This window comes from Gouania willdenowi, chromosome 4 (genome assembly GCF_900634775.1).
Source record: "Gouania willdenowi chromosome 4, fGouWil2.1, whole genome shotgun sequence".
In the NCBI taxonomy this organism is placed as follows: Eukaryota; Metazoa; Chordata; class Actinopteri; order Blenniiformes; family Gobiesocidae; genus Gouania; species Gouania willdenowi.
Window position 1 is genome coordinate 11,201,083 of NC_041047.1, and position 20,018 is coordinate 11,221,100.

General features: G+C 36.6%; 2 protein-coding genes across 6 annotated transcripts in view; both read right to left on the reverse strand.

Moving 5' to 3' along the window:
• tprb (translocated promoter region b, nuclear basket protein) overlaps nt 1-8,071 on the reverse strand; it is a 23,496-nt gene extending 15,425 nt beyond the window's left edge. For 2 of the 5 annotated variants that reach the window (XM_028445566.1, XM_028445567.1), the window contains exons 1-24: nt 7,884-8,071; nt 7,436-7,540; nt 7,178-7,251; nt 6,638-6,734; nt 6,448-6,551; nt 6,201-6,365; nt 5,949-6,041; nt 5,733-5,813; nt 5,248-5,335; nt 5,000-5,140; nt 4,809-4,909; nt 4,518-4,715; nt 4,318-4,425; nt 3,982-4,208; nt 3,421-3,584; nt 3,189-3,331; nt 2,949-3,097; nt 2,672-2,834; nt 2,411-2,545; nt 2,184-2,324; nt 1,858-2,026; nt 1,009-1,178; nt 478-630; nt 242-358 (exon numbers count right to left, since the gene is read on the reverse strand). In XM_028445566.1, coding sequence (XP_028301367.1) covers nt 242-358; nt 478-630; nt 1,009-1,178; nt 1,858-2,026; nt 2,184-2,324; nt 2,411-2,545; nt 2,672-2,834; nt 2,949-3,097; nt 3,189-3,331; nt 3,421-3,584; nt 3,982-4,208; nt 4,318-4,425; nt 4,518-4,715; nt 4,809-4,909; nt 5,000-5,140; nt 5,248-5,335; nt 5,733-5,813; nt 5,949-6,041; nt 6,201-6,365; nt 6,448-6,551; nt 6,638-6,734; nt 7,178-7,251; nt 7,436-7,540; nt 7,884-8,034 — 3,237 coding nt within the window. In that variant the 5' untranslated portion in view covers nt 8,035-8,071. The remainder of the gene's footprint in view (nt 1-241; nt 359-477; nt 631-1,008; nt 1,179-1,857; nt 2,027-2,183; nt 2,325-2,410; nt 2,546-2,671; nt 2,835-2,948; nt 3,098-3,188; nt 3,332-3,420; nt 3,585-3,981; nt 4,209-4,317; nt 4,426-4,517; nt 4,716-4,808; nt 4,910-4,999; nt 5,141-5,247; nt 5,336-5,732; nt 5,814-5,948; nt 6,042-6,200; nt 6,366-6,447; nt 6,552-6,637; nt 6,735-7,177; nt 7,252-7,435; nt 7,541-7,883) is intronic. The other 3 variants (XM_028445565.1, XM_028445563.1, XM_028445564.1) reach the window with 2 other exon arrangements.
• A 7,647-nt stretch (nt 8,072-15,718) lies between these two features.
• pdcb (phosducin b) lies at nt 15,719-19,582 on the reverse strand. The gene is made up of 4 exons (XM_028445677.1): nt 19,309-19,582; nt 18,166-18,231; nt 17,860-18,008; nt 15,719-16,418 (listed from the first exon to the last, which is right to left on the reverse strand). The coding sequence occupies exons 2-4, from the start codon at nt 18,212-18,214 to the stop codon at nt 15,903-15,905; spliced, it is 714 nt and encodes a 237-aa protein (XP_028301478.1). The 5' UTR covers nt 18,215-18,231; nt 19,309-19,582; the 3' UTR covers nt 15,719-15,902.
• Between the last annotated feature and the right edge of the window lie 436 nt (nt 19,583-20,018).

Here is a 20,018-nt window from a genome sequence, read left to right on the forward strand (position 1 = left end):
ATTGAAGAAAAAGTGAAATGCTGGTTGGTCTATATTTTTGGAAAATCTAAATACGCACACATATATATACACACACATACTTTTCCACAATCAAAAAGGTACAAAATACTAAGTGTCAGGATAAGTGAAGCTTTTTGAATTTTTTTTTTTTTAATTCTGTAGGAAATGTTTATCTAAAGGAACAATTTCCATTTTTATCGACACATTACAAAGAAGTTATATGGCCAATTCAGATAACTACCTGCTCCTGGCAGTCATGCATAGCCTGCTGCTGCTGAGTTTCAGCTACTTCTAATCGCTGTAGTGCCACCTGGTGATCAGTTTGAGCACTGCTGAGCATTTTCTCCAGATTATTGATCTGTGATACAACATAGAAACAGAATGCAGATAACATAAATGCTTGCACTGCATAAGTATGACATTTTTCAAGTTTAATCCCAGATTCTAATCAATGTGTGCAAGTGCAAAATGTCATGCCTGTTCTTCAAGAGAAGCCAAAGCTCTCTGCTTTTGTTCCTCCAAGTCCTGCTTTTCTTTGGCTGCTTCCTGGAGCTTCTCTTTCAGCTTAGAGTGCTGCTCCTCGGTCTCCTTCAGGCGGGACTTGATGGAGGAGCAAGCCTGTTCTGTCACCTGTTTACAGTGTGTTAGAAAAATAAAAATGATAATCTATAAAATGGAATTTGGGAAATTACATTGAACTACGCCCGGACCAGATTTTTTTCCCAAACTGTGTGTTTGGGTCCAAAATTTAGTCACCATTTGAGAAAATAAAATTCCTAAGGGTTTAATAAAACTACACGTTTTTTGAAAAATACATTTGAGAATAACTGGCCTGGACATCATTATTTTAATTTCTTACATGAAAATACTTTTATTTCCCCTTAAATGTTTTTTTTTAAATAAAACAAATTAAATTTTCTTAAGATAAGGTAAAAAAGGCTGACAACTTTAATTATGCTAACAAGAATATGTGGAATTTTTGCTAAGTGTCATGATTTTAACCCCAACCTGTTTCTCTTTGTCCAGAGACTCTTCCAGGCTCCGAGCCATGGCTCTGTACTGCTCCATGCTGGAGTTAACTTCTCCAAGCCTTTCAGTCAACTCCTCAACCTGGTTTTCCGCAGCCTGCAAGCGGGCTTGAAGGTCATCTTTCTCCTGGTCTGAACCAACAAGACCTGCTTAAAAGGCGTGTTGTAGCAGCACACATGGGGTGGAATAATTTCAATATAATGTTTTTCACACAGCCAATCATTTTTAGTTTTAAATATTCATTGCAACACGTACAAACCTTTTCCTTCTCTCACATACATAATATCAAGTCATACCAAGACCATTTTTCTTGGGAAAAATAAATTTAACATTTTAACAGAAAAATTTTGATAATTATAATAAAATAATCGTGACTATAACTTGGCATTTATGACAATTGGCATATAGCAAACAGTGAGCATATAAAAAAGACAAAAGATGCCAAAATTATTTGATAACGTTTCCCTCCTTTGTATGCACTTAATCTCGATTAATACCGTTCTGATTTTGTACAATATGTAGTTAACACCTCCCTTTGCAGCAACAAGAGCTTTAACGCTTTCTACAATGTCTAGGTCTGTGTTTATGGATAGTCCACCAGAAGCACATTTGTGAGACTATGCTCTGAATTAATTAAGGCTCCGCTTGAGTTTTCTATTTGGTTGGTTAACCTAAACCTGACCTAAAGACGACAAGAGGTTAGGAGGCAAGTCACTGTAGAAAAAGCGTCAGTCCTAGTGATCAGTCACTGTTCTGTGATATTACATGAAATACCACCTCGTGGCTGAGTTGCTATATGCATTTTACTGTATACGCATTTGTACCAACCTCTGATGATGGGTATGGATGGTGAACTCAGGCCGTGGCGCATTTCAGCGCTGCCCTGCTGCGCTCTGAGAGTACTGAGCTCCATCTCTGCAGCAGTCAGCAGTTCCTTGGTTTTCTGTTGTAACACAACCTGTGCCTCCAGCTGCCTTTTGGTATCCATGATCTGGAACTGTGCATAAGAAAAATGTTTTATTTTTTATTTATTTTTTTTAAATTGGATTAATATCTTCTCCCGTGGCCCTTTTGTCACTATTTATCTAAAACAAATTGTCTGGCAGTTTGGGATTAAAATCCTACATTCTTTAAGTGTTTGATGCAGTTCTTACTTCATGGTTTCTGGTGAGAAAATGACGTTGTTCAACTTCACTCTCGAGCCTCTTCTGCAGCTGAGAAATTTCACGTTCTTGTTTCTCAAGCTGGCTGTTCAGACGCTGACGTGTGTCATTTTCTGACCGCTCAAGAGTTGCCTGGAAAAACAACAGAATACCCCTTATTTTAGGCATTGTTTTTTCTAGAAAAAAAATAAAATAAACACTAATACATGTCAAAACACCTGAATAGTCTGAAGGTTGGTCAGCAGCACATTTTGACTTTGTTGCTGACACTGAATAGAGTCTTTCTCCTGATTCAGCCTGGACTCCACTAGCTTCAACATGTCTCTCTCCTTACGCAGATTTTCAGCACGTCCCTTAAAAGTAAAGCCAAAAAACTGTTTTCCATCTTCCAAAGCAATGATAAAAACAAAATGACAAACATGATATCAAATACAGATTAATATTGATTAAATGCAAGTATCACATAATTCAGAGCAAACCTCAGCCATGGAGAGCTTCTCTTTGGCAGCTTTCAGATCCTCGTTCAAAGTGTGGATGCTCTGCTCATGTTTCTGAATGGTGGAGGCCATCTTCTGTTCTTTTTCTCTCAGCGAAGCAATCTCTTTCCTGTAACTCTCCACATTGTCCTGCAGCATCTCATATCTGATTTTGTGGAGGAAGTAATTACTTTTTGTGGTATTGTATATTAATGATAAGGTAGCATTACTATGAACTGAATATATTCAAGTTTAAACTGGTCTGTTGCAAAGAATTTACCTCTTAGAAGCAAACTCAAGCTGGGTGCTTATCTTTGCATTTTGAGAGCGGAGGTCGGAGAGCTGTTCCTGTAGCTTCTCGCTCTGATTATTAAACGTCTTATCGCTTTCCAGTCGTTCCCTCTTGTAAGTGGAGAACACTTCCTGTAACTGCAAAATAAATAAGCAAGCTTTAATGGATTTGACACAAAATAAATAAACAACTTTTGATGAATAAATCAATTTATTTAGTGACTCTGACCTGTCGCAAAGCTGCCTTGGCCTCCAACGCCTCAGCAGACTCAGGAGCCATAGGAACTAGTGCTGAGGGCGTGCCCGTGGTGGGAGTGACAGCAGGTGAACGTTGTGGGGTAGAGGCAAGTGAGAACTCCTCCGCTGATGGGCCTGGTTGAAAAAAAAAAATAAAGACAAAGACATGAGTACAATGACTTAATTTCTAATACAGTTGACTGTTTTTTTGTTTTTTTCATCACCTTGTTGTGGAAAGGCGACACCTGTTGCCTGAGCCAGAAGAACACGGTACATGTCCCTCTGCCTTACAATGGACTCTGTCATCTTTAACTGCTGAGTGCGCTGCTCTTTCAGAGACTCCAGCTCAGCCTGAGCCTTCACCAAACACTGCTCCAGTTCTCCAAGCCTGAGAGATTTTCATTTGATTACAACAATGCATGTGTTCTTAAAACAAAAAATCTTTCAAGGACTTTTTCTCAATAAAGTCTAACTACAAAGACATGCGACACCACTGTTATAATTCTTGCAACTTTATCTCTCATAAGCAATAGCAGGTATAGTTTGCGGCACGCAGTTTAACACAGTCATGTTGTACAAACAAAAATGCCGCTTTTGATTATGAAAAGGACGAGATTAGCGATGCACAACATTTTTGCTGCACATCAGAAGCAGACATTCATATGACACTGACAATTACACGCAAAAAAATACAAGGTTGCTCATGAAGCAGATCTTTTGCAGACAAACACCAGTGCTACCATGAACTGAGCGACTGAGAACATTCACGTATCAGTCCAACGTACTTGTTGCCTGTAGCCCCCAACTCCTCATTTTCTTGTGCATCACTAAGTTCCCGCAAAGCAACCAGGAGACGCTGATTCTGCTGCTGAAGCTCCTCCACACTGCGGAAAGTCACCAGGTGCTGGCTGATCACTTCTGATGTGCTGCTTATGTCTGCCGAGCTCACGTCCTCCTCATTAACCACGTAATTCCCTCGAGCCTCTTCCAGCTCTATCAGCAAAACTCGAACCTGGCGGGACAGGGCATTGACTCAAGAACTCTTGACATATTTCAGGGAAAATAATTGCAATAAACATTTGGACAAAGGAGAAAACTAAATAATAAAAGCATGCATCAACCTGCTGAGCCATGTCAGCCAGTAAGAGTTCACTTCTTTGGTTGTCCCCTTCAAGCAAAGAGGCGCGTTTGTTGGCTTCATCTGCATTATTCTGAAGTCGATGCACCTCCTGTAAAAGAAAAAGAAAAAAAAAAAAGAGCCATTTTGGATGAATATATGTTTTAAAACTCAATTTTAAAGCTTTCAAACAAACTCACAGACCTTCATTGTTTGCTCCAGCTTAGTCGAGAGACTAGCCACTGATTTCTGCATGCGCTCATTTTCATCCTTTTGCCGTTTAAGGATCAGTGCTTTTCCTTCTACTTCTTGCACAATGTCATCCAGATACTTGTTGACTCGCTTGTTTTCAAGTCGTTGCAACTGCAGCTGCTCCTGGCTGTCTTGATAGGCTGTATACAACTAAAAACACACCAAAGTTTAATGTATTTAACGATTAAAAAATAACTTACAAATACTGATGCCTAACAAAGCAGAGAAGGATTCTTCATAGACCTCAGTTAGCTTCATTTCAGGCTTTATCTTTGACACGGCTGCTGCTGTTGGTGACATTGTTGTCATGTCTGCCTCAGCCATCAAAGAGGAACCAACGGGACCTGGAAAATAAAAAATAATGTGCAACTGTAATATATTCTTTAATGTAAGAAACACCCAACTAAAAAAAGAACTGACAACATCCATTCTACCTCTAAGTTTGGAGCTTGAAAGCAGATCATTGGCATTGTCCAGTTCTCGTTCCAGGCTCTTGATCCTTGCTTTTAATTCTTCAATATTTTTGTCTGCAGCACCATTCATGTCTTGCAACTTCTCCTCAAGAGCGTTGTTGGCTGTTGCAATGTGAGAATAGAAATATGTAGAATTTCATTAAATGCTCAATAATGTCACAACTTCAATAAAAAAATCCAGTTTATACTTAAATCCTGAAGCTCCATACCTTCTCCTGCTTCTTTAAGCAATTTATGCAACTCATCCACTGCCTGACTTAGCTCCTCACATTTTGCTTCTGAATCTGCAGCAGCTCCCTGTTGACAGAAATGATAAAGAGTTGCAAAATAGTACAGGCAAACACTCTATGTAGAGATATGCAACCATTTGCAATTTAAGAGTCAATAAAAGCCTAAAGACCAAGCCAAGCTACAGTTTAGATGACAAAATCGCTGCATTATGTCAACACAATATAAAGGATTACATCATGGAGTAGAAACACCTTCTGTGCAGGTGGATGTTTTGTTCCCCCCCATTGTGGATGGCTACAATTATTAGTTTTGGCTTTGCTTTTTATTTTCTATTCACTGTCTGTCACTGTATATTGGAATATTTACTGACTTTAACATATATAATCCTAAAATTGAAGGAAATCTTTCATTAAATTTATGGTTTGATGATACACATCCTGCCAGCATAAACATGTGTACATACCTTATATAAATTGGAAAGCTTGATGTTGGCATTCAGTTCATTTCTGAACTTGTCCTCCGCGATGGTACGCTCGTCCTTGGACTAGAAAACAAGCAGTCATCCCTTAACTTCAATGGCTACACTTCACTGAACACCCTTGAATACATATTTTGGTGGAGACCACCCAAAAAACAACGAATATCTACAATTATGTAAAAAAAATTAAAAAAACCTTACCTCTTTTAGTTTGCCAATTACATCCTCATTTTGTTTCTGAAGATTTTCATTACAAGTCTTTAAGGAGGAAACTTGTTCTTGAAGTTTGTTCAACTAGAAATCACAACAATCAGAGGAAAAGCTTTACAAAAAACTAAGCTCCATCCAATATTGTAAAGATTGAGTTTAATCTGGTTAAACAGCATTAAACTGTAACTTGTGAGTCACAGAAGGCACTGAACTGAAATGTATTGGTGATTTTAACAGACTTGCCTCATCCTCTTTATTCTCCAGGGTGCATTTCAACTCCAGAATCTCATTTCCCTTCTGCCGGGATATGGAAAGCAGTTCTTCTCTCTTGACCTTTAGCTCCTCATTCAACCAAGATATTTCTCCATGAAGCAGCTCTTTCTCTTGTTCCAAACGCTTCTCCTTATACTACAATTCCAAATTACCAAAACATAATGACGTTAAGAAGCAGAATTTAACATAACATATTATAATGGAAAGCCAAACTGACCTTAATGTTGACTTCAGCCGCTTCCAGTTCATCCAACTTCATTAGTAGAGCCATCTTAGAAGTGTTGACTTCCACAAGTTTGTCACTGAGTTGCCGTACATCAGCTTGATGGAATAATATTACATGATATTAAATGTACAAAAAAAATTTCGACAAAGATTTTAAAGATCTAATTTTTTTTTGTATGTACCATTTAAATTTTCCACCTCCAAGGACCTTCTATCCAACGTTCGCACAAGTTCTCTCTTTTCGGCCTCCAGTTCTTCATTGGCTTTGGTGAGCGAAGCCTATAAAAAACAATCGACATCCATGAAGAATCAAAGCATTGATAAAATGGCAAGGAATTATAAAATGCTTAAATAACCCACATAGTTTGGTTGCAGCAGTGTTACCATTTACATACAAGTAGGGTGGCAAAGGGGTAAAAAATGTCTGATAAATATATTAATTCCAATAAAAAATTCCCATTAAAACTTTATATGTTTGAACATTCAGCAAATTCACAAGCTTAGGTTCCTGTGGAAATATATCAGAACCACCTCTTCGCAACCCTACATTTGAGCCAATGAAGAAAAATCCCCTTTAAATAGATGAAGCTACAAAAAAGATCTAGGAAGTAATTTCTTTTACTTTAATGTGAATCCAAACAAATGTCATACATTATTATTAATAATCAATACAATACATTGCCAACATTTTGTTTAACATCATATACATGCGTATACCCCACCTGCTCTGATGAAAAATGTTCCTGTGCACATTCATATTCTCGATTTTTGTTCCTCGCACTCTTCAGTTCCTCCTCTGCAAAATAAAAATGTATGAACGAAATAAGCAATAGTACTTATTAATCTCACCCATATGTGACATGTCATAGATAGAGATACGCAGTTATTCACTCAATGGATTAGGGATGGTACAGTTATTGCTGAAAGACTGGAGACAGTGAAACAAAATACGCCAACTCTAAATATTTATTTACACTTACCGAGTTTTGTAAACTCTTCTTTGAGAACACCATGCTCTTGAGTTTTAGTTAAAAACTCTTCTTGACATTGGGTGAGTTGTTTCACTTTTTCAAAGAATTGTTGTTCTGTAAAATAATAACAAAGCAGACAAATAAAAGTTACATCTCGCTGGTTAAGAAAGTGTACGTGCTATACATTCGGTTGTCATTTGTCAGCTACTGTTAGCATCAATTAGCTTTATGATGTGGTCGCACACAGGTCTTAGCAGTCGCATATGTTTAATGTTACCGCGTGTACATTTTTATAAGCACTATTAGGATACAATTAACGAAGTATCGCTCATGTTTAAAGCACATGTATGTAAAACTAAGATGTAACCCGTTATGGCTACATCCATCCAAGCTTAGTAAGTCAGCAAAGCCAAGTAAATCTGCACCATTTAGACGACAATAAGAGTCAATAGCTTACCACTGTCGACTCTAAACTGTTCGTATTGTGATTTGAGTGAATCAATGTCAAACTGCTGGTCTGAAAGAACCCTCTCCAGCTTGTTTTGAAAAGCTTTCGGCAACTTCGAGATCTCGAAGCCCTCAAACTCCTGCAGCAGCAGTGCCGCCATTTTTCCCGATCACTAGGCGCAGGCGCAGTAGAAGTTAAGTCTTCTTCTGTTAGTTTACGTTAGGGTCACTACTGAAGGATTGTGGGAAAAGTAGTTCCAAACATATGCTGTCGATGTTTTGTATTTTTAAATATAATTCAAGAATAAATACTGGAATACACAGTTAGGATACACCTCGATCACACGCTTATAGTATAATAATAACTTATATAAAAATTCAACAATATTAATAACAGAAAAAAAGGTAAATATATATATTTTTTGAACGCACAAGACGGAGACAGTCAGCAGATGGCGCCAATAGAGAGAAGCACACTGTATTTATCAGGTTATATGTGTACTGTATTTTCATACAGACAGTGATACAAAGTAACCTCGGGCAAGGGGGAACTGCATTGTTCTTCTGAACGCAATTTCCATGTTCTCCCTAAGGCAGGGGTGTCAAACTAATTTTAGTTACATTTTTAAGAGGGCCGCATATCATATACCGTAGGTAGAGAAAATGACTCATTTCAACAATAATTTGCCCAATTGCACTTCCATGTATATATTTTATATACATTTTGCACGCAGACAATTTCCAAGCAATTTTTAAAATTTATTTTAGAGAAATATTGTGCAATAATTTGAGGAAAATTGAAAAATGTTTAAAAAAAGAAAATTTCTTTCATGTGATATAAGATAAGCAAACTGTGATACCCGACATATATTGTGGTATTTCATTGAATTTGTGTCTTTGGAAGGGCTACAGCGTTTTTCAACCTTGGGGTCATGACCCCATGTGGGATTGCCTGGAATTTAAATGGGGTCACCTAAAATGTCTATTAATTGATTTAAAAAAATGTGATTAATTTTTAACTAAATGTTTAAATTATTATTATTTTTTCAAATTAAAACAACACAATCGTAAAAGACTGTATTCTGTACTTTAAATCTGGCTAAAATAAAATGCAGTATGAAAATATCTGAGCTTGCACATCTTGTTACTAAACCTGGCTGCTCTGCATTTGTAACACAGAATAAACATAATCGAAAAACAGCTCTAGAAAGAAAAGAAAGTCTTGGGGTCACCAGAAATTTGTGATTTCAAAATGGGGTCACGATTCAAAAAAGGTTGGAAACCACTGGGCTAATATTTACAATGGAATTAGTTAGTAATTTACACTATGATTCATGTTTTCCCTGCCATTTTTACTTTTTCCTGTGGGCCAAATTGGATCCTTGAAAGGGCCGGATTTGGCCCCCGGTCCTTGAGTTTGACAATAGTTCCCTAAGGTGATGCTTTAAAAGTAAAATAAATCTGAAATGGTGGTTTCTATATATTGCAACCCCTCAAGCTGTCACACTCCAATATGGTATCAATCTACCAGGCTGTACTTTGACATAGTGACAACTAACACGATATGAGGTTACTTTACATTTGTTTGACAGCGTTAAAACCAGTCTGCACTAATATCACATCTCATGTCAGGTGTTAAATGGCAGGACTACTCAACAAACTGACAGGGCTGACTTGTAAACACACTTTTGTCTCACTGGAGAAGATCTGGTATAACCCTGTGAAGTCATAAAAGCATGTATTTTGGATCATATGGAGAGCACAACCTGGATGATTCAGCAATGCACAGTATGGGAGCAGTTAATATTTGACACAGGCATATGAGAAAGTGCCATCATAATGAGACAAATGCATTGTTTCATCATAATGAAGAGCCCCAAGCCGTGCTTACTGTTCATTTAAGTGCTAGCTGATTAAAATAATGTCATATTATCCTTTGTTCAGCCAAAATCAGTTGATTGGATGAACCTGTTGCAAAACTCTGCTACTGTACGTCGAATAAATCTCCACATTATTTAACTCAGATTTTTATCTAAATAATGTATGTGAAAAGCCAAATGTTCTTGATTTTTTTAATGCCTTTTGTAATGCATTGAGGCTCCTTGTTGCTACTTGATTCTCTGTTCATTTTTTTAATAATAAAAAAGTTGTTTTTTTTCATTTCACAGTGGTCTTTTAGTGCCCCTGTGATACTTTCTTGAACTTCAACCTTGTCCTCTGTATTAAAAGAATGGATCTTCTGTAAATAAAATGAAAGAATATCCGTAATTGAAAAAACACTCTCTCTCTTTTTTTTAAGGGGACTTCCCTTTAAAGGGTGAAAGTCCATAAGGACACTAAGTTGTTGTGTTTAGGCTGAATATCTCCAGCTTTCAAAGATCGCTGGCTATAATTTTATTTTATTCTTTCATTTATTTATTCATTTGAGCCGCATATTACGAGCTTATTTTACATAATAACAAAACTAAAACAATTGTGCTCAAAAGGAGCAGGAAGAAGTTCAAAGAACTTATAAAAACCTATGCCCTCATCTCTCGTACATCTAAAGCATCACTACACAAACTTTCAGCGTATGCTCATGCAAACAACACATGCATGAATCTATGCTTGTACATTATTAACAACCGTTTATGGTCGTACAATCAAAGGTAAAAGAGAAGCACAATTTAAAGTCATATAATAGCAAATAATGGTCGTACAAAGTGTTCAAAGAAGGATTTATCGTTTATAGATATACAAAAATAAATACATCATGCCATAATGAAAAATTATGAGTATTCTCCAGCATATTTCCTAAAGATAATGTCTTTATACATTCTTTTAAAGTGTCCTAGTTTTTGACTTCTTTTAGTTTCTTTATCCAACTAGTTCCACAGAGTTATTCCTACGTGGGAGATACACATAAGGGTGGTGTGAACGCAATGTTTTCTCATCACAAATTCTCCTCTTAAATTATAATTTTCTTCTTTACTTTTAAACATTTTTTGAATGTTTACAGAGAGAAGATTACGACTTGCTTTATACGTCACAACAAGATTTTGAAAATTATTTACTGTAAGTCTTCCATTTTCATTATGTGAGATGTTAAAAACAGCGCATGTGTATGATCCCTAAATCCTTATGATCTAAATTAGTTTTATGTGTGCCCCAAACCGACAGTATCTGATGTAGCTGATATAGGGGAGAATCAACAAACTATATATAATATGTAATGCTGTATATTTGCTATATGAGGTTTCCAGCTTACATTATGACTTAAAATCACACCCAGAAATGTATGTTCGTAAACTCTCTTGATTTTCATATTATTCATTTTTATTTTTTCTTCAGTGTTTTTAATTCGTTTACCAAAAATCCTAATTTTTGTTTTCATAATAATCATTGACAATTTGTTATTATCAAACCATTGTTTTAATTTATTTAATTCTGTTGAGATTTCAGTCATAAGAAGCTGTACTAACAGAACTTGACAACAGTCTCCAGTGCCAGTTTCAGCATTTTAAGGTTTAATGTTTCTGTTGGTATAAGACCTTGTCACAGCCCATTATGACAAACATCTCGGAGGCTTATTGTTTCATAAAAAGTGTGATATTTTTACAGTCTCATCTTTGTTAAGGTTAACCCACTGCCTCAGGCGTGAGGGCTATATTTTACACCCAGCTGTCACACCTGGATACCACTGATACCAAGCTATATAGTAACCTATAGCAACAGTACAGTGCAAGCCTGCAGGTGTGAGTCAGCCATGTTGGGAGTTGTTAGGACTTGTTTTTGGTGGGATTGCAGATGCTTGTTCAAAGAAGATTTATGATGAATGAAATAACAGAGATCTAACTCATGCTCAAGGGATTACCTGCTATTTGCTGTTAACTATCTGCGAAACAAAAAAGAAAAAGCCTCAGTAAGTCAAGGAAATCCTTCACGTGCAGCAATTCAGCCTCTGTTAATAGTTCTGTCATTTCCACCCCCGGGGTTTTCATTTCCGTTTTTGATTCCCTCATTTTTAGGACGTTGACTACCTTTTAATAAGACTTTCTGTAAAAGTCAATAAATCCTCTACAGATATGAAATTCCTGGGAAGAAGGGGAGCCTTCAGAGGCCGTGAGGTGGTGCTTTGGCTCTGCTGGGAATCCTTGGCTCATGGTCTAGGACAGAGGTGGGCCACTTTTATCCCAGCAGGGCCTACAAAAATGTGATTGTCTGATAATAATGCATCAATTTTATATAGCGCTTTTTATAAGACTAAACTACCATTGTAGCCACAGCTGCCCTGGGGCAGACTGACGGAGGCGAGGTTGCCAAAGTGCGCCATCAGCCCACCACCAAATCACCACCAACACTCACTCAAGCACAATATTCATACTAGGCAATGTGTTTGAAGACAGAATCACAGATACCACTGAGGTGACTGCCACCCCACTGTGGCAATACTCAGTGGTCTCCCATCCACCTACTAACCAGGCCCAGACCTGCTTAGCTTCCGAGATCTAACAGGATCGGGCAATGACAGGCTGGTATGGCCACGATGGAGAGGCAATGATGAGAGGGCCACATTATGGAAATTCACATCAACATTTAGAATCTAATCTAAAGAAAGTCTAGAACCATCTACTAATCTGAACATGATTGTTGCCATTTTTGTTTTCTTTGTTTTTACTGTCATTTTGTATTTTTTTTTTCTTTTCTCGATTTTTTTGTGTTTTTGTTGTCATTCGTGTGTCTGTGGTATCATTTAGTATATTTTTTCTCTAATTTTGTGTGTTTTTGTTTTCTTTTTGTGTTCTTTTGTTGTATCATTTAGCATAGTTTCATATCTTTTGCAGCTTGGCCAGATAATCATTACATCTAAGAATTGATTCTCAATGATTTACCTGGTTGAATAAAGGTAAAATAAATGTAAAAGTCTATTGGTAGTGTTTTTTTTTTGTCATTTGATTTTTTTCTGTTAATTACCTGTATTTGTGGCGTCATTTTGTGTGTTTACTTTGGGGGCCACACTAAATTTGGTGGAGGGCCGCATGTGGCCCCCTCACCACCAGATGCCTATGTATGTTCTAGGATTTTAGAAGTAGTACATTAACCAGGTGGTGTTTATGTACTTCTTAACAGGGCCTTCAAATTCTGTAAGTTTTACGATGAGTTTTATTCAGGCATCTGTTGGATTCACCTGCAAACACTGGTGACAGAAAACACAGAGGTCTGATGATGTCCACAGTTTAAAGTCAGTTCTGTTTCTAATATGTAACCACATTGGTTACACATAACAGTGTTATAATACTGTTATTATGTATATAACAGTGCGTACCTTATTCAGTTATGTCATTCCCCCACACACACACATCCGCTGACCATATTTGGGTAAGCTTACGCCAACTGCTGTGTGATGACATCACCTCAATGAAAATCTTTTTTTATGTGGGTGAACTCGAGCGTGGCAGCTCAGAGCCCAAACATAAAACGTTTAAATCTGATCTGATTAGTGAAGCAGCATAAACAAAGAGAGAATCCTAACGTCAAAGTGGGGGTGGCATCAGGTGGTCAGTCCTGGGGTAAACATTAGTTTGCATTTGCCGATGAGTCACACCATCCTTTGGAGCCTTTTCCATGAGGAACCCCCCCACCCCCCCCCAGCTCCAACCAATCAGGGGAACTTTGCAGAGAAGGAAGAGGAATTTCACTCTGGATGTTTGTTTCCACTTCTCATGGAAGAGGGTCATTCTTTAGTTTATGTCCATGATCTGCAGATAATGGGGCAAAATAACACCCACTCACCTTTTCAGTGGCTTCTTTCTAATTCTAAACATGCATCATCTTGATTGAGGAGGTTCTTCTTTTAACTGTTACTGTTGCGTGGCCTCTGCTTCACTAACTGTATTCATTGCATTGTAGGAATGTTGTGTGCATTGTAAGAGAATATGTTGACAGGAAGATCAAGGAAAAAAAAAAAAGACGTTTCATGCCACCAATAAAATCTTGGTTTTAGATGTTTGCGGCAGGACTCACGCTCAGCTGAAAGTTATGTTTTGACTTGTAGATTCCCCTCATGTTGATAGCTCTGTTGTCCAAACCAGAAACTCTCAGTCAAGTTTGAACAGCTCAAGAAAGTCTCTATTTCCAGAAACACTTGTGGGATACACTACAAAAGGTTTTGATAAACCCTAGACACGCCACTGTGTGAATATGAGCCATTACCAGCTGAAGACGATGTGATTCGTGCCTGAAGTGGTATTAGAGAATCATAAACACATGTACATCCGCAGAAACAAATGGTAGCATGTCACAGTTCTGTTGTTTTTGCTTGACAAGTCATTAGGAGGCAAACGATTCTTTGCAGGCAATATGTCAACGTTTACTGGATTTGACTTGCTGGAAGCCACAGAAGAGTCTACAATTTGGATTGGGTTTGGAAGTGCTTTTTATTTAAATTTTTTTTAATAAAAAAAAAAAAAAAAAAAGGGATTTAGCTACCATTTTACAGAGGTGAAAGTTACGGATTACAAGTACTCACGTTACTGTAATTGAGTTGCTCTTATGGGTACTCGTAGTTTTTGGAGCATATTTTCAAATCAGTAGTTTTACTTGTACATATGTTTTAAAAGAAGCAAAGTAATTTGTTACATTTCTACACCCAACTGTTACTGAGAAAATTATTGTTTCTCGTTTTAAAATAATTAACAGACATTGTGAAACAACAAAAAATGAAATACCAAGACAACGATCAAATGCATCACATCAAATAGCCAACCAACCAGATTAAACGTAATGAACCGCGTCAAAACAGCATCAAATGCCGCATTTCAGCCTGAGAATGTTTTTTTTCATTATTTTGAATTGAATTCATTGGTGTTTTTTATTTTAAAAAAACAATTGTACATTTTGACAAACCTTTTATTTTATTCAGATGCCTTCATGGAAAATAAATTTGATTCTAATTGTGCAAGATTTCATCTTTATCTTTTTAACTTTATACATGAGATGTTTACACAGGAACCGTGGCAAGATTTATTACCTAAAATAAACGTGGGTGTTACTTTAAGTACTATTTAATTGAGCTACGTTTTACTCGTACCTGAGTATTTTATGTATGACTTACTTGTACTTGAGTACAATTTCAATCAAGTAACAGTACTTCTATTTAAACAGGATATATCAGTACTAACATTAATAAATATATCGGGTTATCAGTTATTTTACTTCATACTTCATACATATTTATACCAACTCGGTTCATAAGAGAGTCAAATCTGGACAAATGTTCTTTCTTAAATTTCTTAGACTAAAACGAAAAGATTTAGCAAAACTCTCAGAAGATTATTTTAAAAACATGAATCTAATAATGTGATATTTCACCGTTTTGCTCTATAATTTGGAGTTCAAAAATGGCAAACCCTGGACAAGGAGCTAATCTCTAACGCAATCACAGTTACTTTTACTTTGTCAGTTAAGAAAATAAAACAAACCTAAAATTCACTGGACATTTATTTTCCCTGTTCACATTTTATTGACTAAAACAAGGTTTGAGGACAATTTTTTTCAACATTATTTCTCAAAAAAAAAAAAAAAAAAAAAAAGGAATTAGTGAGAAATTGCAGGAAGAACTCAAACACCAACACCTTTTCATCATTTAAAGGCTTACTTACAATACAATGTATTTTCTCTCACTGATTCCCATCAACATGATTTTACAGCTTTACAGGTTGATACTGTTGAAGGTTTGGAATAAAATGAGTTATATATATGCCTGGGGTTTTGTTATAATATATGTAAATATGCAGGATGTATTTATATATTTACAATCATGTCTAATTTCATGGTAATATACAGCCATTTTCTCATTCAACAATCATGAGCTAGTGTTTCTTTATAGCTTTGAAGAATAATTCCATGATCTTTAAAGTCGAATGCTACCCTGATGAGCTATAGTGCAACTTTAAGGGTTTTTTAAATAGCAAAGTACAGCATGTTTTATCAATTAAACAGTCTTTTTTAGGAGTATTTTCTGCTCTGTTGCAGTGAAACAACACCATATTTACTCTATTTCATTTTCTTCTTCGTCTTCCACTGCAGGCAGCTCTTTCTCTGGCAACAGGCCGTAACTATTGAGGAACGCCTCCACATCTGTGGCAAAGAACTCCTCATTTAGATGCTGTGTGCAGGCAAGGAAGTTTCCCAGCAGATCTCCAGCCTTGTAGACCAGCAGAGTAGGTAAAAATTCATCCGAGAAGCGCTCCGCTGCACCAGATGCTACGGCATCGATCCTGCAGAACTTTACGGTGGGGTACTCAGTAGCCAGGCAGTCCAGGCAGTGGTTTAGCTCCTCACAACCTTTGACACCCGTTTTGTAGATGTGGACCACCACCACCGTGCTGTGATGTTCCTTTTCAATGACCTCGAGGAAGGCCTCTCCACTGTCCAGATCATGGACACCTTCAAACTTGGGCCCAAAGCTGAGCTTTTCATGCATCTCCTGCATGCATCGCCGTCTGTACGTTTTGAGACATCCTTCATCCTCCTCCTTTAGCAGCTCGTACTCCTGGACACTCATCTATAAATAGTTGAAAAGAAACATTTCTTCAATTGACGGACTTTGCAGTTCAAGTTGATCTTAGTTTGTATTAATTTAAGCCAACACACTACAGTAAAATGATTGTAGAGCTTTCCTACTACGTAACCATTTTTTAATTTTCAGACTTCAGGAAAAAACAACAACCTCAAAACAGACAAAAACAAACTGTAGGAATAAGTAACAGAAAACAAAACAACAACAACCATGCAGACACCAAAGAGGATAAACCAGAAGATACAACAAAGTAACTTTTTAACTTTGTAAAAGCACTTTGAGCTGCATTTTTTTGTATGAAACGTGTTTTTTTATGAATAAAGATGGATCTGATATTAGAAGACAATATTGTAGTTAGTCTTTAAGACATCTGCCATATATTAATAACATATATAAATCCCCTATAGAATCATGTATAAAGATTCAAGGGTAAACAAAAACCCTGAGTAAGTCATCTGTAAATAGTTACACTAAACCCCTAAGAACACACAGCTACACAAGTGTTGTACTTGCTTTAAATGTCCTGTAAAGTTCCTTATATAGCATTATCCTACTCTTAAACTCATTAGGTTCTTAAGTCCCACAGAATGAACATCCTGGTGCATCATTTGACTGTCATGAGATTTTTTTGTAACTCTGACATCACTTTAAAAGTGTCCCTTTAACATGTGGATACTGTGACAACATATATATATATATATATATATATATATATATATATATATATATATATATATATATAGCTTCTTTGCTGGTATATAAAGTAAGACTTTAGCCACACTGTAATCTTCCCAGAGAATAACTTAAGGAGAAAAAAATACTTTTAACTGGTTAAACACATGCAACAAAGTACAGTAAATAATGACTTAAGAAAAAAAACATATTTGATTTATATGCAAAAATACGTCACAATACAATAATGTGCTCTGTAAAATCTATGACAGTTTCATCATTATGTTGATACAATATAAAGTGTAAGAAATAATATATTAGATGAAGTACTTACTCACCAATACAGCTTAACAATGTTAAAAAAAAAAAATTATGTGAGGATTAATAATGTAAAACACAATTTTGCTCATATTGCTCTTTTATTTCACTCTTATTGACCTTAAAATATTTCCACACAGCTGACTTTGTCCTTTCACGAACCAAACTAGCATATTGATTAATTATTAAGTATTGGTTGAGAGTACAATTAGGTCAGTGGCATCAGATAATTTTTGGAAAAGTACAAGTACACACCTTGGTATCGGTGCATCCCTAACTATTAGTAATGTTTGTGCTGTATTAATTATGGATAGAGGTTCTTAGCCGTTCACTTAAAAACATTTTTTTTTTACACAATTCAAATCAAATGTGAGGTGTGTCTTCTCCGTTTGGAAACATCAGTCTGATGTGAAGCACAGATGCTTGTTGGTGTTACCTTGCGGTTAAGGTTTGCTCTGGAGTCGTCTTTAGGCTGGCTCGGGGACGTCATCTGTCTGAGCAGTTCCTTTTTTGCTGGAGCCAGTTTTTCCTGGTCCATACTTTCCAGCTTGAACCTCCTCCAGTCATTAATGACTCCCTTTGGCCCTTTTGGGGGTAAACACACGGGGACACGTATGTTATTCATTGTTTTAGAATAGATTAGATGTTTCAATTTGATGATTATTGCAATCCCCGTTTATGTTTTCACAATTTATCTTAACACAAACGTGCAAGTATTACGTGAATTTTAATGTCTACGTACCTGTCTGGGTCGCATATTCTTCCTGTTCAATCAGCCTGTTGTTAGACATTTTTTCTGAGAAATGATCTGCCAAACAAAGAAGAGAGACAAATTAAAACACAGTGAGGTCATTTCCCAGAAGTAACCTGTATGTAATAAGCAAGGTTGCTTTTGTCAGTTTTATCCTATAGTTGCATGTTTCCTACCACATAAGCTACCTTAGCACTTTGATAAATCTACTTAGTACAAAGTGACTCCCATTATTTTAATTACATTAATGCAGTCTAAGAGGATTACTCAACTATAACAAATCTGTGTTGGTTTGCTGTTAGCCTCCGTAGCTATTGTTTGAAGATGAAGAGGATGGAGGTTGTAACTAAGGAAATGAAACACAAAGCAAAACAAATCGAGCTACTCTCAAATTCTAAGAGTGCAGAATGATGATATAACAAGCAGTGTATTCAGGTTTTCACTGCTTTCCTACATTTATATTTTTGTTGTATTGTCTTATGACAATAAAGCTTCTATATCTATATCTATGGTAAAGCTACTGGAAATTTTAGGCGACAGCTGTTGTAGTATGCTGATAACATCAGACTATTCGTGTGAAGTCAGATCAGAGTCTGTATTTTATTTTGGGGTGATCCACTGGTGCTGCTTTTGTGTCCTGGTGTAATATTATTTTAGGCAATAATTAACACTATGATGAATGTAGCCCCGATATCTGATTGGATTAAAAAGTCTGTCCTTTTTGGTTTAATGAGCAAAGAATCTTCTTCCTGTCTGCACTGTAGTCCCAATGAAGAGCTAATGATACAATGAACCCTCATGTTTTTTATTAGTTCTGCCATGAACAAAGGATGTTGTGTCTGAATTTCTTCAAGAAAAACCTAGTGTCTAACTAAAAATATGCTCGTTTGACTCATTTTAAGTGAAATGTTAAAACCAGAGAGAACATTTTCTATTTGATATTTTGTGTTTTGACGTCCACAAAACTTTGACATCATAAAGCAAACCTAGCCTCCTTTGAAAAGCAAACATACATCAAACATACAAATGAACCAAAATGAGTACATGTACGAACACAATACAACAACACACTATTAAAGAAAGTTTCTTACTTGTTTTCTTTTGGTGCAAAATGATAAGAAATAGCTGTCTTACCTCCAGCAGCCACAGTAAAGTCCTTGTCACACGGTAACTTCACTGAGCTAAATGTTGCTGTCCGACGTGTTTCCAGCCAATAAGATTGGTCTAATGCAGATTTCCAAAAAGGCCCCTACAGACCAAACCAAAATAGAGCATAGATCCTAAGAGGATTTAACCTCAGGAATTAGAAGCTTCAACTTGACAAAGACCCAATGGCACACAATACTGTGGGAGATAAAGAGACATGCAACAATACACTTAGTAGTTCACCTCTGTGTGCGTTTTTTTTTTAAGGCTGGAAAAATGGTACAATCCTCAGCACGACAGATGATACGAGCCTTTCATTTCCTAGGAAAGTATACATAGCATCTACTGTGTTGCATTTTCCAGTTCGAACTTCAAAAGTTAACTTTAACAAGATGTTCGAGATAAAAAAACATTTCTGTGGAAAGAAAACCTCTCTCAGGCTTCAGGCCTTGAACAGGATGAACTAACAAAGACAACTTTTGATACACATGAAACACCACGGGCCGCAGGGCTGAGGAATATCAAGTGAGGCTTTATCATGTGTCTTCATCATTTTCAACACAGAAATCCTACAGTGTTCAAAGCAACCTGCTGACATTTTGTCTTACAAGTACTTTAAGAGTCATTTTAGACATGTTTTTTATGTTTATGTTGATTTAAAAACAATACAAGCTTAATCAAACATACATTCACGCTTT